At 43.1% G+C, this 16,442-nt stretch overlaps 1 protein-coding gene across 2 annotated transcripts in view; it reads left to right on the top strand.

Annotated features, from left to right (window-relative positions):
• Positions 1-16,442, top strand: part of STARD13 (StAR related lipid transfer domain containing 13) — a 241,349-nt gene that overhangs the window by 208,316 nt on the left and 16,591 nt on the right. For both annotated transcript variants that reach the window (XM_021711058.1, XM_008055404.2), the window contains exons 5-7: positions 5,794-7,154; positions 8,965-9,138; positions 10,566-10,725. In XM_021711058.1, the coding sequence (XP_021566733.1) occupies positions 5,794-7,154; positions 8,965-9,138; positions 10,566-10,725 (1,695 nt within the window). The remainder of the gene's footprint in view (positions 1-5,793; positions 7,155-8,964; positions 9,139-10,565; positions 10,726-16,442) is intronic.

The raw sequence follows: 16,442 nt of genomic DNA, 5'->3' as shown, positions 1-16,442 counted from the left end.
ATAAAGTTTTATTGGCACACACAACATCCGTTCTTTTTACAACAATGGTAGAGTTGAGTAGCTATTATTATTTGGCCCTTTACAGAAAAAGTGTTCTGATCCCTGCTCAATCTAGAACAGAGTTTCCCAAACGGTCTGTGGTGAATGACCAGTTTTCTTGTTTTATTATTTTTTATAGTCTGCCACAGACCAAGGTACTTTTGTAGAATTCAGTACAAATGAATTGACGGAAGTATAAAGTTTTTAGAAGTATACAAAATACCAACCTAAATGTTTTATTCTTAGGCTCAACTGACACAAAAGTGCATTCCAATAAATATAATCAAAACAAATATAGCAGGAAATAGAAAAGAATTACACAAATGCTTCATATTTTTATTGAAAGTGTGCGCATATATATATATGATTAATATGAAGAATTGTGATTTTGCTCCTTCCTTTTGGTTGTTCAGCAATCATAACTAATCAAAAAGTTGCTTTGAAATAGCAATCTCTCATAGGAAATGTCTATATGCACAATTGGAACAAACTGACTATGAATATACAAGATCTGTAATGGGACAGTGAACTTGTTTATCTTATCTAGTTTAGGTGGGATTGACAGCAATCCTGTTCCCAGGGAATAACATATATCCTAAATATTTCTTTGTTCAGATACCAGTCATCACAGAGACAGCAGCCTTGCAGAGAACGTTGACTGGAATGAAAGATGAGGTTTTAAGGCAACTTAAAGACTTAGAATAGTCTTTCTTACCTTTTATTCAAAGTGAAGTGAGGTTATATTTTCAAAACTCATCTTCAATCCTTCATCACGAGACAGTTCCTACAATTATAGTCATAAATTTAAGTTACCTTTCCGTGAAACAATGGATCTGTACATTATGTACTTTGGATTACGGTATATAAACTAACCTTGACTTAGTTCGTCTTGTAACATGGACCTACAATGCATACCTGGTGTGTAGCTTTTCACCACATGTGGCTTACCATTTGCATTTGACTTCACCCAACTGGTCTCTATCCTGTTCAGTAAGATAAGTCTGCAGGTTTTCTTTTTTGAGACAGTTGCCCATGGCAGGTCTTTCTGCCATGAATCTTCCGTTGTCCTTCTCTTCTTCTCATGAATACACTCTGTTTTAAAACTTTACGAAAATAAAAACATAAGACAACTCCACTGATCATGAACTTATACCACACAGTCTTGTCAAATGGTGACACATGGTTTCACTGCTTACTCTCAATTTCTGGACCTATCTCATTAAAGACTAAGCTTGGGGACTGGCAGTCAGTCCCCTGACCACACTTGAAGTAGCACTGCCTAGAATTCCTAATTTCTAAATCAAACTCTTAGTTCCCTCAGTCTTGTACTATAGGAGGTGTAGTTCCCACGTCCCTGGCCATCCTGATTACTCATCTCTAGAAATGCACACCTTAAAATGTCTAAAATGTCTAAAATGTAGTACTTAGAATCCACTGTTCCTAATATATGTGACTAGTGCAGAATACAGTGGGTCCTGACAGTCCCAGTCCTGGCCATGCATCCTAGGGTTGGCAACTTTATTTGGTAGCCATATTATATGGTCAAGTCACATTAAGTTTACATCTTCCAGAACTCTCAAGTTTATTAATACCAAGGGTTGTTGAACTAAGTCCGCTCCATCCTGCACATTCCGTAGTTGATATTTGAAGTTAGGGGCATTCCATTTTACTTTATGAAATTTTATCTGATTATCAGGCTATCCTTCAATTCTAAGATCTTTATACTTCACAATGTCGCTATTCTCTAACAATGATAATAAGTTTAATCTATCATTTTAATGTGTATGTGGTATTTTCACCTGTAATCTTATGTAGTTCTTCTGATAAACCATATTAGATGTGTACTATTATCATTATTACTTTACAGCTAGAAAACTGAGTCTCGAAAATGCCTTAGTGAATAGCAGCCTTGTGCCATCTTTACAGTTTAAAAACATGAGTTCTGGCTCACTCAAGTTATTCTTGAAATAGTCATATCCCTGTGGATGTCTCCAGAGGTCCCTCCCTCATTTGCTTAGTCTTTTGGTCACAGATTTTGGTGGAGTTACTCAACCAGTTATGAACAAAACTCTCTGTAACATCCAGCACGGTTAGCTGTTTTGGCCATAACAATATCATAACATCTTTTGTCAGCTGCCTTGCTGAAATTCTGAAATTCTATGTCCCTAGTATGTCCATGGTCTGCTAAACCACTGAGATAAGAGAATAAAGTCTGTTTGGTGTGTCTTTTTTTTCATAAACACAACTGTCTCTTAGAGGTCTCCATTTTGTATTTCTAAGTAATCACAAATTAGTCATTGTTAGCTTCAGAAAAATTATCAAACAGGTGAAATATGGTAATCTCCTAAACAATCAGTGCACTTCCACAACTATTGTTTGGGAGTCTGCCATATGCCTGATACTCTACCAGACCCTGAGTGCATTAAAAAAAAACTGTTAAACTCTGTTGCAATATGTTTTTCACACTGTAGATCATGGCCCTTTGAAGGGTTTTCAAATGAATGTGGTGGATCACACTCAATATTTTAAAAAATAAAACAGACCAAACTAAACTATAAAATTTCAGAGTACAAACAAACTAGGATAATTATTTCAGGATGAATTTTCTTTTGCTTATGTGTAATATGTATGCATGTCCTGAGCTATGATGGAGAATGTATTTTCTATTGTGTCTCTATCAATAGTTTGAAAGATCCAGCATTCGCAGAAGAAACAGACAGGGAACCAGTTCAGTCTCCTCTGGGACATACTGTGATAATTTTATGCACAGGGTGCCAAAGGAGAATGGGTGTTTTTCTTTGTAGCATTTTGTTTATTATTGCTTTGTTTTTTGTTTGTTTGCTTTGGTTCAAATGACCTAAATACTGCAAAATTTCCCCGAACTGTTTGCCTTTTTTTTTCCTCGGGAGTTTACCACTTTTTCACATGCCTTTGTTAGCTTTAAAAATCTTCCTGTAGGCCAAAGCTAGTACAGTATAACAAGCTCTCAGAACCCAACAGAAAAGACCAGGCTCTCCCTCCCAGAGGTTCCAGGCCACGGTGCCCAACTTGGCATCTTTTCTTAACCTAAATAAAGGAGTCCTTAGCCAACTAGTATGTGGTGTGCTGGCATCAGTCACCAGGTTTGAGAGAGGTAGTTGGAGCCAACACCAAATATTGTAGTTTCTATTTTTAAAAGTCTATATTTTCTTTAAAAGCATAGCCTTCTTTGGCCTTCTCCAAAACTATTTGCTAAAAGGGCTTTTTCAGAATGCTTGCTTAATAGAAATGTCTTCTTACTAGCTTCCTGAAATTCAGTACAAAAATCCAATAAGCCAACCACCAGCCTATCGTGGTACCTTATATATAAATGACCCTCAGATGTCCATCTTTATTACACAAATTGCAGGGAAAGAGAATGTAGAAAGTACTGCTAAGAAAGTATATTTCATCATCTAAGAGTCTTTAGACGGGGGAGATGCCTTTTTTTCATTTGCATAATTATAACTTTCTAAACTCTTTCATCAAAGCTTTTTTCAACTTTTTAAAAATCAATGCTGATTTTCCACTATGATTTCAAAGCTATAGAATTCTCTTTTTCTTTTCTTTTCCTTTTTTTTTTTTTGAGTTGGAGTCTCACTCTGTCGCCCAGACTGGAGTACAGTGGCCACTTCCAGCCACCGCAGCCTCTACCTGCTGGGTTCCGGTGATCCTTCCGCCTCAGCCTTCCGAGTAACCGGAATTACAGGTGCACACTACCATGCCTGGCTAATTTTTTTATTTATTGTAGAGATGAGGTCTCGCCTGCACAGGCGGGTCTCGAACCCGCGGGCTCAGGCAATCCACTCACCTCTGCCTCCCAAAGGCACGGGATTACAGGCTGAGCCATTGAGCCCGGCTCCTTTTTTTTTTTTTAAGAAACCTGGGTCTTTGCTATGTTCCTCAGGCTAGACTCAAACTCCTGTACTCAAGGGATTCTTCTACCTCAGCCTCTCAAGTAGTTGTAACTATTGGCCAACTTGCACCACAATACTTGACTCCAAAGTTCCAGAATTCTTGTCAGTTCCTTGGTTTTGTACTTTCTTTTAACTTATACTTCAATGTTCAAATTTGTCATCTAGTCCAATCTATACAGAAACTAGATTTTGAAGGAATAAGAATGGGAAAATCCCAACAAGTATTAACTGTGCATCTATTTACTTTTCCTTGAAAACAATATGTTGCAAGATTAAGGGATATCCAGGTGGATGCAAAGTAGGTAAGAAGGTAAGAAGCAACTGAACAAACATTGAACAATAACAAATAAACAAATATTTCACCATGAAGGACTACCAAATGCATTACCTCATTTTATTTCCTCAACAAATCTATGAGGCAGGGCCTGTTTTTAATATCATGTTATAAGTGACAGAAACTTACGTCAGAGGCAGTAAGTAACTTGTAGACAGTACATAGCACTTAACTGGGACCACTGACATTTGGAACCAGGTCTTAGACTGAATGCTCAAGTGGAAGGAAATGAATTTAATTCGATTCACACAAAAAAAGTATTATGGACTTCGCACTGGCAAGGATATGCATATGGATAAAGATGTTTTATATGAATAAAATAGAGAAACACAGGCCCTGCTCTTACTGGGCCAACCTGTAGTAGTTGAGAGTGAAAGTTGTCAAAGCAGAAGGCTTCTCAACTGAAAAATTACACGATCCTATTTAGACTACACGGTGGAAAGCTGTTTAGATGGGAGAGATGCTACAGGCAAAGATTCTAGTCAGGTATTTTAGTGTAATTGATCCAGAGAGCTGTGGCAAGGCCCTAGACTAACGGAATGAGAGTGAAGATACACAAGAAAAAATGGACCTCAAAATCATTTCAGAGTCGTGTCTCGTGATATGCATGGCAAGGATCTGATGATTCGACTTATTTCAGAAGGAAATTGTAAGCTCTAGGTCAAGGTCATGCTGGGCCCTAGGATACACAAAGATAAGGAAGACTGTCTCTGGACTCAGGGAATGCAGACTCTTCTTTCCCAGGTGCTGCAAATCCAGGCAGAAACCAGACTGCTAAGGTGAATGCATGAAGTGCAGAGTGTTAGTGCAAAGCCATGGGGGCTCACGAGGTGCCTATCTTAACAATGACATTCCAATTTGGAATTAATTAAACAAGAAGGTGGGTCAGACAGAGCAATCTCTAGAATGGCTCCCAGATTTCTACCTACATAAATCCAGTGGATAATGTTTCTGTTTCCTTACAGAGGGAATGCACGTTAAAAATCAAGTGAGAGATTAAAGTGAGATTAAAGGGAGATTAAAGTGAGGAATGTTAACTGTGAGATATATTGACATTGAGGTTCAGAAGAGGGAAGCTGGAAATAGGGTCCCAGGGCTCAGTGGTTTCTGGAAAGAAGTGCCTTTTATGGCAGAGTTGAGTTCCTCCGTGAAAAAGAAGACTGCAGGTGTTTTATATTTAGACTGTCTAGTCAGAGGGTAATTATACCCTTTTTGTAATCAGCCAGGGAAAAAACTCAGAGAGGAAGGAAGGATTCAAAACCTCTATGAAAATGGAGAGGAAGGGCCCTTGGCAAGCTGAGAAGAGATATTCTGGTCACCAGGGAGGACGAGAACATGCAGGACAGTGAACATGGTGGAAGGACTGAGTAGCGGTGCCCAAGGGCTTGGTTCACGGGCACCTGTGCATAGGTGGATGGAGGGAAGAGAGGTGGAGGACCATGCCTGCCTGCACTCAACTCACTCAGTTTCCTGGATGTTTTGCAGGGTGACGACTCCGATGAGGAAGACCTTTGCATCAGCAACAAATGGACTTTCCAAAGAACCAGCCGCAGGTGGTCTCGCGTGGATGACCTCCACACGCTGCTCCCTGGAGGAAGCAGGAATGGGTCCCCAGGAGGCACTGGGATGAAGATCACAACCAGCAGCGAGAGTGTCCTCACCGACCTGAGCGAGCCTGAGGTCTGCTCCATCCACAGCGAAAGCAGTGGGGGCAGCGACGGCCGGGGCCAGTCGGGACAGCACTGCGCGGACAGCCCGGTCATGCTGGATGCCCCACTGGTCAGCAGCGGCCTCCCACAGTCCCCCAGAGGCATCCCCCACCACACTTTCCACTCCAAGAATGAGAAGCCCAGCAGGGCCAGGGCCAAATCGTTTTTGAAACGCATGGAAACGCTCCGAGCAAAGGGAGCCCACGGGAGGCATAAGGGGACAGGGCGGACAGGTGGCCTGGTCATCAGTGGGCCTGTGTTACATCAGGAGCCGGAGTCCTTTAAGGCCATGCAGTGCATCCAGATACCCAATGGAGATCTCCAGCGCTCACCCCCAGCTGTCTGCAGGAAAGGGCTCCCGGCCTCCAGCAAATCAAGCTGCGACAGCAGCCCATCAGAACACAGCAGTAGTGGAGTGAGCACCCCGTGCCTGAAGGAACGCAAGTGCCACGAGGCCAGCAAGCGCGGGGGCATGTACTTGGAGGACCTGGATGTGTTGGCGGGGCCAGCCCTGCGGAATGCGGGGGACCAAAGCCACATGCATGCGTTCCACTCCCAAGAGAATTTGGTGGTGCATATTCCCAAGGATCACAAGCCAGGAACCTTCCCCAAGGCGCTTTCTATCGAAAGCCTCTCGCCCACAGGCAATAGCAATGGGGTTAGCTGGAGGACCGGAAGCATCTCTCTGGGCAGACAGCCGAACCCCAGTGCCAGGGAGCCCAGGCTCGTGGCATCCTGCCACAGAGCCAGTCGCGTCAGTATCTATGACAACGTCCCGGACTCCCATCTGTATGCCAGCACGGGAGATCTTCTGGACTTGGAGAAAGATGACCTCCTCCCCCACCTGGATGACATTCTACAGCATGTCAACGGGATCCGAGAGGTCGTGGATGACTGGTCCAAAGATGTCTTGCCCGAACTACAAACTCATGATGCGTTGGTTGGGGAACCTGGCTTGTCTCCATTTCCATCGCCTAATCAGATCACCTTAGATTTTGAAGGTAACTCTGTCTCAGAAGGTCGGACAACACCCAGTGACGTAGAAAGAGACGGAACATCTCTTAATGAGTCCGAGACCCCTGGGGTCAGAGAAAGAAGGGATTCTGGTGTAGGGGCCTCTCTGACAAGGCCAAACAGGTAGGTGGCATGCTTGGCGAGGTAATTTTTCATCCATTTCATAATCACTGTGCTTTCTTTATTTCTTTAAGAAACATTTTAGAGCTCGCTCTTAATGCCTGACACTGTTCTAAGTGATGTTTGTGGTTAGGGATATTTGAATAGAAGTGTATGTCTTTTGTACAGCTATCATGGTGATTGAATCCATGTTCACTCACATTTATTTATCTGACTGTTTTCTTTTTATTTTGATCTTAGTTTTAGTCAATAAGATCTGTTGAAAGCCGGGCTCGGTGGCTCAGCCTATAATCCCATGCTTTGGGAGGTTGAGGTGAGAGGATTGCCTGAGTCCGCGGGTTCGAGACCCGCCTGGGCAACTTGGCAAGACCTCATCTCTACAATAAATCAAAAAATTAGCCAGGCATGGTAGCGCGCACCTGTAGTTCCAGCTACTTGGAAGTCTGAGGCGGAAGGATCGCCGGAGCCCAGCAGGTCGGGAGCGGCCACTGCACTCCAGTCTGGGCGACAGAGTGAGACTCCAACTCAAAAAAAAAAAGATCTGTCGAACTTCTTATGTGCAAACCATCACACCAGGCGCTGTACATGGGGAATCTCAGATAACCGGGGCCCAGTTCCTATACATAGGCTTTTTCCATGACCTTGGGTCAGTGTCGATCAAAGTATCTCCATTCTACATTTTAAGCCTTTTTGAATCCTATGAGAAATTTCTGAGGTCTAAGGTGTATATTTCATAAGTTTTTTGTTTTTGTTTAATGCTGATTGCAAAGTCCATAAAAATGGACTTACAAGGACCGTTGTAGAAGCACCCTAGAGAAATAGCCCCAGGAGGCCTGACTCTAGGAGCAGTACCACTGTGCGACCTGCTGGATTTCCAGTTGAGTCAGTGATTTGTCTTGGGCTCGCTGATGAGTCATCCTCTGTGCCTGTCACCTTTAGGCTACATCTCAATATGGAACAAGAATTAGAATTAGTGTGGATGGAGACTTGGAAGGCAATGTGAAAATATTCTACAGCCCCCAGACATTTGAGAGCTCTCCCTGCCTCTTTGTTTCCCTCTATTCTCTCCGTTTCTTTCTCTTAGTCTCTCTGTGTCTCGCTCTGTCTCTCTCTGTCTCCTCTCACTTTCTCTGTCTCTGTCTCTCCACTCCCTTTGCCTGTCTCTGCCTAAACCTCTCCATCTTTCTTTCTGATTCTTGCTCTCTCTGCCTCTGTCTTTCTCTGCCTATCTCACTCTGTCTCCTCTCACTGTCTCTGTCTATATCTGTCTCTATCTCTGTCTCCCCACTCTGCCTCTGTATCTCTCTCTGTCTCTCTCTCTGTCTCTGTCTCTCTCTGTCTCTCTCTATCTCTATCTCATACACACACAGTCTCATCTGCTCTCAACACTCTGCGAACACATTTGAGAAAAAACAAAATGTATTATATTATTTATTTAAACCTCCTAATGAAACAGATAATCTGACAGTTCCAGATATACTTATTGGCAAAGCCCATTTCTTTCTTTTATTTTTTTTTAACTTTATTATAAAGATGTGGGTACAAGTCAGGTTTAGGTGCACAAGTGGTCTACATGCAGGTGAGGTTTTGGCCTCCCACTGGTCCTCCTTTCCCCTGGTTTAGGATCAGGTACCTTAGTGATGTCACCATCTCTTATGTGTGTTTCGCACACGTGTGTCTTCTGTTCCATTGGCTTTGTGATGTCCTTGACTCGGGAGCTATTTTGATGAGCCACCTATGCGTGGGTGATGTCCCGTGTCTCCGATGCCTAGCCCACTCTGTGACTGGCTTCTCTGACGTCTTTCTGGTCCAGGCGACTCCGGTGGAATAGCTTCCAGCTCTCACACCAGCCACGGCCAGCCCCGACGTCCCCACACATCAGTAGCCAGACGGCCGGCCAGCTGAACCTGCTCCAGCGCTTCTCGCTGCTCCGCCTCACAGCTGTCATGGAGAAATATTCCATGACCAACAAGCATGGCTGGACATGGTACGTAGCACGTCGGCCCAGAGGGCTCGTGTGTTCTAGAGTTAAGTGTGCAATTGCCAAAGCTTCGGCATTGCCTTTCTGATTTCTGAAGATCCCATGGGTTGCCTCTATGGACGGTCTCCCGGATTTCAGCTGTGCCACAGCTCAGAGACCTGCAGGAGCCTACAAGGAAGCATTGCTTTCTTTGTAGCTGTCAGTTGGTTTCCAGGGAAGGCAGTCAGGCTCCAAGAAAGAAAGAAAGAGAAAAGACAAGTAAAGGGTGATTAATTGTGAGCAGAGGAAATAAAAATAAGCTTGCCATAAAATAATTCTGGCAGTTTGCAAAGAAACATCTGTCACTTGTACCTTCTGACCTGATGCAGAGCCACCACTTAGAGCGTTGATTCATTCAAAGAGCGTTTAATTCTCCAAATACGTTTTTGCTTTTATTTCATTGGCAAATAAAAACATGACTATGCAGTAAACCTTTGTAAGGAGGAATTGACAAAAGCATATGTTGGAACTTGAATGTGGACCTCTTATAGATGATCTGGGTTTGAAAAAAATACAAAATGTAAATTGTCCTACGTTATATATTATGCATATAAAAAATCAATGGTGCTTTTATAACATATTTTAGAAGGTTGTAAATTGCATGGTCAAATCAATATACGCTTGTGTATTAAAATTCCCTTTAAAAAGTGCAACCAGCCGGGCTCGATGGCTCAGCCTGTAATCCCGCGCCTTTGGGAGGCTGAGGTGAGTGGATTGCCTGAGCCCACGGGTTCGAGACCCACCTGGGCAGCAAGACCTCATCTCTACAATAAATCAAAAAATCAGCCGGGCATGGTAGCGCATGCCTGTAATTCCAGCTACTTGGAAGGCTGAGGCAGAAGTATCGCCGGAGCCCAGCAGGTGAGGCTGCGGTGGCCGAGAGCGGCTACTGCACTCCAGTCTGGGTGACAGAGTGAGACTCCAACTCAAAAAATAAATAAATAAATAAAATAAATAAATAAAAAGTGCAACTGGCTCTGGAAAAGTAAGAATAGAGCCAATAATAATAATAATGATGGTTTATCTCCTCTCCTTTCTCCCCCAGGCCTAACCAGATTTCTTCTTCCTCTTGTAATTTTTAAATCTGTTTTGTTGTGTTGGGGACTTTTAAGTGTTCATCACTTGAGAGACATGGCAGTCACAATTAAGTTGGAAAGTTGTCCGCTTCACCCCAAAATAGAGACTCAGGCTGCTTGATGGTTAGAGATAGCACGTAGGCGAGGGCCACGTGTGGCACTGCCACATTATGGGATTAGCGCAGAGAGAATGTTGCATTCGCCCTGCATCTGCCCAGCGTTGCAGCAAAAGCACCGCCTCCCTCTCGCTTGTTTCCACAGCATCTCTCCACCGTGGGCCCCAGGGGGCTCACGTGACCTGGTTTCTGTGAATTCTAGGGCAGTTCCAAAGTTCATGAAGAGGATGAAAGTCCCCGACTACAAAGACAAGGCTGTCTTTGGCATTCCTCTCATAGTCCACGTCCAGAGAACGGGACAGCCCCTGCCTCAGAGTATTCAGCAAGCCCTGAGATATCTGCGCAGCAACTGCCTCGATCAGGTAGGGCTGTGATTCCCTCCCCCCCACCCATGGGCTTGGATGGGTGGAGTGCCAGACCGAGTCAGATCTGTCCTGCATCCAGCAAGGCAAGCCTTCCCAAAAATAAAAGTTGTTGCGATCTTCATGTGTCAATATTTAATTTGAACAGGCTATATCCTATTCGAGGATGTTTTCTCTCTAGCAGCTGAAATGAGGCTCCAAAGGGACTGCAGAAAGTTGATGTTCAGAGTTTGGTCCTGTGATGTCTCACCTGCTTTCCCTAGAAACTGGGAGTTAAGCTGTGTACTGCATTTTCATTTTGATTATTGTTCCAATGCCACCAGTGACTTCACAGCATTCTTTTATCTGTTGTATTATTTTTGAAAAAAATTTTTAAGTTTCTATGTCTCCTTTTATTAGTTCTTTTTCTGTTGAAACAGTACCATGATGGGAAAAACTCAAGCCGAAGACAGATGTATTTACATCTTTTGGAAATGTGCAAGTAAAATATGAAAAGAGTATCTGCTAAATAAAATATCTCCTCATCTTATAGAGTTGATTAAAAATCTCAAGCTAAACATAATATTCAGAAATTGTTTTCTGCCTCCAGGACTGCTTGGGGACCACCATAATGGTGGGCCATGATTAAGTCCAGCATGCAAGTCATCCTATAATGTATAAAACAATGCATTTGCTTCTCCAAATTAACACCCATTAGTTTCTTAGATTTTCTGTCCAAAATAAAACCATATTCCTAACTGATAAATTGCAACCTTAGGGAGTAGGGATATTTTCAGGAAGTAGTTTTTGTTCATTATACTCTTTAATGACATGCAAAGAATATGCACCAGCCTAAGATTATTTGCACTTTTTGTTGATTTACCCTTCACCTTCGGCTCAATAGACAGGATGAACTAAGCTACATGAACTCAAAGACCCTGGCTCCTGATGCTTGTAGAGGCCCCCAAACTGAGACCACACTTAAAATTAGGCTAGTTTCTTGATGAGTCAGAAAACAGTTTCCGGTGGGTGTAAAGGGATTCACTGCTGCATCTGAAAATCATCTTTGATTGACCTGATTGCCTGCTACCACGTTTGTTCCTCCCCACTTCTAATTTAGAGAATATATAGATACATATTTTTCCATATTTCCATATTCCAAAATGGGTATAGAGATACACTTTCCATATTTCCATGTTTTAGTAGAGGGTGGCATGGCTGCTGTCATTGTTTCGATGATGGCCGTTTTGTTTTGAGAAATGGCCTTAATGACTTGCCTCTCATTTCTCAGAAATAAGTGTAAGAGACTACCTTTCTAGGGTGTTCTTCTTTGACAGATGACCGCACTAATTGAGCAAACCAATGAATCTGGTTACATAAGCATATATTTTGATTTTTTTTTTAACTTTAGAGATTTTTAACAAGAATATGCATTATTCAAAGTTAATGTTCTAAGGAAGTTTTACTGAGAAACATTTTTGCAGAGGTGGGCTCTGGTGACTATTTGGGAATGCCCACTCTATCACTTTTCCAATGCTAAAAGTATCGCAACCATGTTCTTTGGCATCGAACTTTGTGACCCCAATTGTACTTGTGTTGGTTTGTCAGTCAAGATCCAAACTGTGTTTTGTGAAGAGTAGCCTTTTTTTTTTTTTGAGTTGGAGTCTCACTCTGTCGCCCAGACTGGAGTGCAGTGGCCTCTCCCGGCCACCGCAGCGTCGACCTGCTGAGCTCCGGCGATCCTTCCACCTCAGCCTTCCGAGTAGCCGGAATTACAGGCATGCACTACCACGCCCGGCTGATTTTTTGATTTATTGTAGAGATGAGGTCTTGTCAAGTTGCCCAGGTGGGTCTCGGACCCGTGGGCTCAGGTAGTTCACTCACCTCAGCCTCCCAAAGCGCAGTATTACAAGCTGAGCCACCAAACCCGGCTGAAGGTAGCCTTTTATTCAGACACATGCTTCTTCAGGCTTCTCAAGTTTCATAAGAGTTTGTATCAGACTCCCCTCTATCTTGGCTCTCTTAGAGTCTCTGGCTCTGCCTTTTACCAAGCACAGACAGTATTTTACTCTAAAACCATGGCCAGCTAATGCTTATCAGCAAAAGCTATATTAAGAGAAAACAACGTTTGTTCAGGAATGCCTAATGGAAGTGCAGGCTCCCTGTGCCATTAGTTTCATAATAATAACCTTTCTCAACTGCCTGGCATGTTTCAGACAACTGTACTAAGGGTTCTGGATGCATTGCCTCATTTAACTGCACATGCACCTTGTGTGGTGTTATCCCCAGGTCACTGGTGGAACCAGCACTTGCTTGCAAATATAACTCCAGAGTACAGGTTCCTACTACTACTTACTAGAACTACTTTTCCCCAGTGGACTGTGTGGTGATGTCATCTCTAGCATGGAGGGACACTTCAAGAAATGGCCCTACACAACTCATTGATGGATTCACAGATAGGATCTTGTTGCTGATGTTGGCCATTACATCATGTAGTATTCGTTCTGTAAGAATGGGAGGAAGACATTTGCTCTCCTTTCCTCCAGCATCTGAAAGCACTGTGTTTCTTTTGGAAAATTGGTCTGTTTTTTTTATATGTTGGACATCAAACTCACCCATCTGTGTGAGTTTTCCTCACTGTATTGTCTGTTAGAAAGCTTGGAGCCAAACATGAGGGAGGTCCCTCAAAAAAAAAAAAAAACAATTATTTTTGGAGGGCAGTTGCCTTTTAGTACAGGTTTCTTCCACTGGGTAAGTGTTCAAGGAACCCATCAGCATCAGTGTACCAGCTAGCAGCTAGCATTTTTATGAGCGGCTTCAGTGATTTTCTTTTTTTTTTTTTTTTTGGAGATTCTTTCAGCATGTTTGCCCATTTCGTGATGGGTGATTTGCAAGTGCACCTGCCCACACTGCTCTAAGTATTCAGCAGTTTTTGATGAAAAATAGCATGACTCCTGTGCTCCACCCTCACTATTACCTGATCTCGCCCCTGGTGACTTTTTTTGTCGTTGTTTCTCTGGATGAAAAAAGTGCTCAAAGGGAAAGTATGGAAGAGGTGAAACAAAACACAGCAGAAACACTGAAAGGCATCAAAATTGACAAGTTCAAAAACTGTTCTGAGCAGTGGAGAAAGCATTTCAAGAGGTATATTGCATCAAACGGAGAGTAGTTTGAGGGTGACTGAAGTTTAAACACATAAGAATAAATATACAATTTTTCATAAATAAATTCCAGATTTTTGGGGGGTTCTTTCTTGTATGTGTTCTGCCTGTAGTGAAAAATATAACTTTTGGCATGAATTTTCTGCTTCCCTCTATCTTTTCCTTTTGCTGTAATTTTCTTATCTATTATCTTTAATTATCTCTTACTGTATTTTATAGATTATTATAAGTCACCTTAAATTCTTTCTTGAACAAAAATTGAGTATAAATTAATGAATTGTAATATCACTATTCCACTCACCCCTGAGACTTTAGTGTAGAATATAAACCATCACTGTTCCCTATAGATTCTGAACAATGTCTCCCACCAATATTACTACTGTTAGCAAGTCCAGTCTCCCTTTTGAAGCAAAAGCCATAATAATAGACTGAAAAGATCCAGGTCTACACAGGGTCTTGAGATCTCAGCCTCAGAGTCATAGAAGACCAGAGCCTCACCAAATATTCTCCCTGAATGCCAGCAACCACCATCCCAGGCCCTCTGAAGACTTTGCTCTGGGTCTTAGGGAGGAGTTTCCTGCAATGAGTTGGCCCCTTGCCTTCATGCTAAGCATTCACCTAGAGCTCAGACACTCATTGTAGACAGCAGACGCCCGCCCCGTAGAGCCTTCCACCTTCAAACGCCGAGGGCAGAGCAGCTGATGTATGATGTCACACAGTCTCCATTTTCGCCCTTGCAGCTGACTGGGCATGATGAAATCAGGAAGTTCAGCCTCCAATTATGAACCATTTGTATTCAGACATAGTCGTGTGTGAGAGGAGCCTTGCTTTGTTGTGTGAGCTTTTATTTCTGCCCTAAATCAGCTGTGCACAAGAGGATCGGCTAAACCCAGGTCCTGATGAATGCGAAATCACTGCAGTAAGAGGCTAACCCTGCCACACTCAAAGCGAAAACCCCTACCACACACTCATCTTACGATCTTTTTCTTTCTGGATAAAACCAACCTTTCTTCATGAGCTGGGCACATTTCTAAAGAGGAGCAAATGGAAGTCCTGATAAACACCACTAAGTCTCAAAGAAATGAGCATACACAGGATGCCAAGGAGGAGATTTCATAGGACTTAGATGGAATTTGAATTCTAATACAGCACTGGAGCTCAGCTTCCCCTAATAGAGAGGCAGGTTGTAAAAATCTAATGACTCCGGGAAGGCACTTAGTACTCATGCAAGTGTCCCCTGCCCTATGACCTGCTCTCTGTTCTTCACTTTGCTAGCTGCTGAAGCTCAGATAAAGTGAGACATGCCCTGGGCATTCACTTAAATGAAACCTGAGTCCTTGCTTTTTCATAGCTGGGTTTTTAGGTGGAAGACAAAAGAGAGAGAATGTACAGGAAAACTAGACTAAGGGGATACTTATCATTCATACTCTTACCTCCCAAAGTAGAGAGACCCCGTGCGTGAGAGATGCTTATAAAATGAACTCTGTGTGGCTGATGACCATCATTCTTTCAAGAGTGGGTATCTGGACTGGGCTTTATTTTATTTATCTTTTTTTTTATTTATTTATTTATGAGTTGGCTTCTCACTCGATCACCCAAGCTGAAGTGCAGTGGCATGCTCACAGTCACTGCTGCCTTGACCTGCTGGGCTCAGGCAATCCTTCCGCCTCAGTCTTCCAAGTAGCTGGAACTACAGGCACACTCCACCACACCTGGCTAATTTTTTAATTTACCGTAGAGACAAGATCTCACCAAGTTGCCCAGGCTGGTCTCAAATCCCTGGGCTCAGACAATCCTCTGACCTTGGCCTCCCAAAGTACTGGGATTACAGGCTTAAGCCACCTCGCCCAGCCTAGGGCTGTCCTTTCATGGTCAGTGAGCACAAGACCTACTGTGTCACTTGCAAGACTCAGTGCAAAATGAAAATTCCTTGTTCGTCAATTACTGAGAATTTCAAAATGGGGACAGCAGAGCATGACACCAAGCGTGGGGCCTATGTGACTGCCCAGGCCGCCAACCTGTGGGTGCGAAACATGGAAGCAAAGGAAAGACGTTTTGCCCTCTAGGGTCTTCCTCATAGGAAGCTGATGGATGGACTTGGTACTGCCTCTCATCAGCGTGATAAGGATGAGCAACCAGTTTCTTCCTTTCTACTTGGAAAATAAATCTCTAGTAAAAAATGCAGATGTTATGTTTGCTTTGGAAACTTTTTGGAGAAGAAATGATTCTTGGCAATCACCAGTGCCATCACCTGGTGTTGTTCTATGAAAAGACAGAGAAGCTTTCCTTATGCTTTCAAGATCTCCATGCCATTAGAAGGACCTCTACTCACTGTGTTCAGGCCTTCCACAGTAAGCAGCAGAAGCTCTGTTCCAAAATATCTTCTTTTTTAGAGACAGGGTCTCACTCTGTCACCCAGACTGGAGTGCATTGGTGCAGTCATGGCTCACAGCAGCCTTGGCTTCCTGGGCTCAAGGGATTCTCCCACTTCAGCCTTCCAAGTAACTGGAACTATAGGCTCATGCCACCACAGCCAGCTAATTTTTAATTTATTTTTTTAGAGATGGGGTCTTACTG

This window comes from Carlito syrichta, unplaced genomic scaffold (genome assembly GCF_000164805.1).
Source record: "Carlito syrichta isolate Samal-C Ts95f unplaced genomic scaffold, Tarsius_syrichta-2.0.1 Scaffold301846, whole genome shotgun sequence".
NCBI classification, from domain to species: domain Eukaryota; kingdom Metazoa; phylum Chordata; class Mammalia; order Primates; family Tarsiidae; genus Carlito; species Carlito syrichta.
Note: the sequence above shows the minus strand (reverse complement) of the source record. Positions and strands in the feature narration are given on the sequence as shown.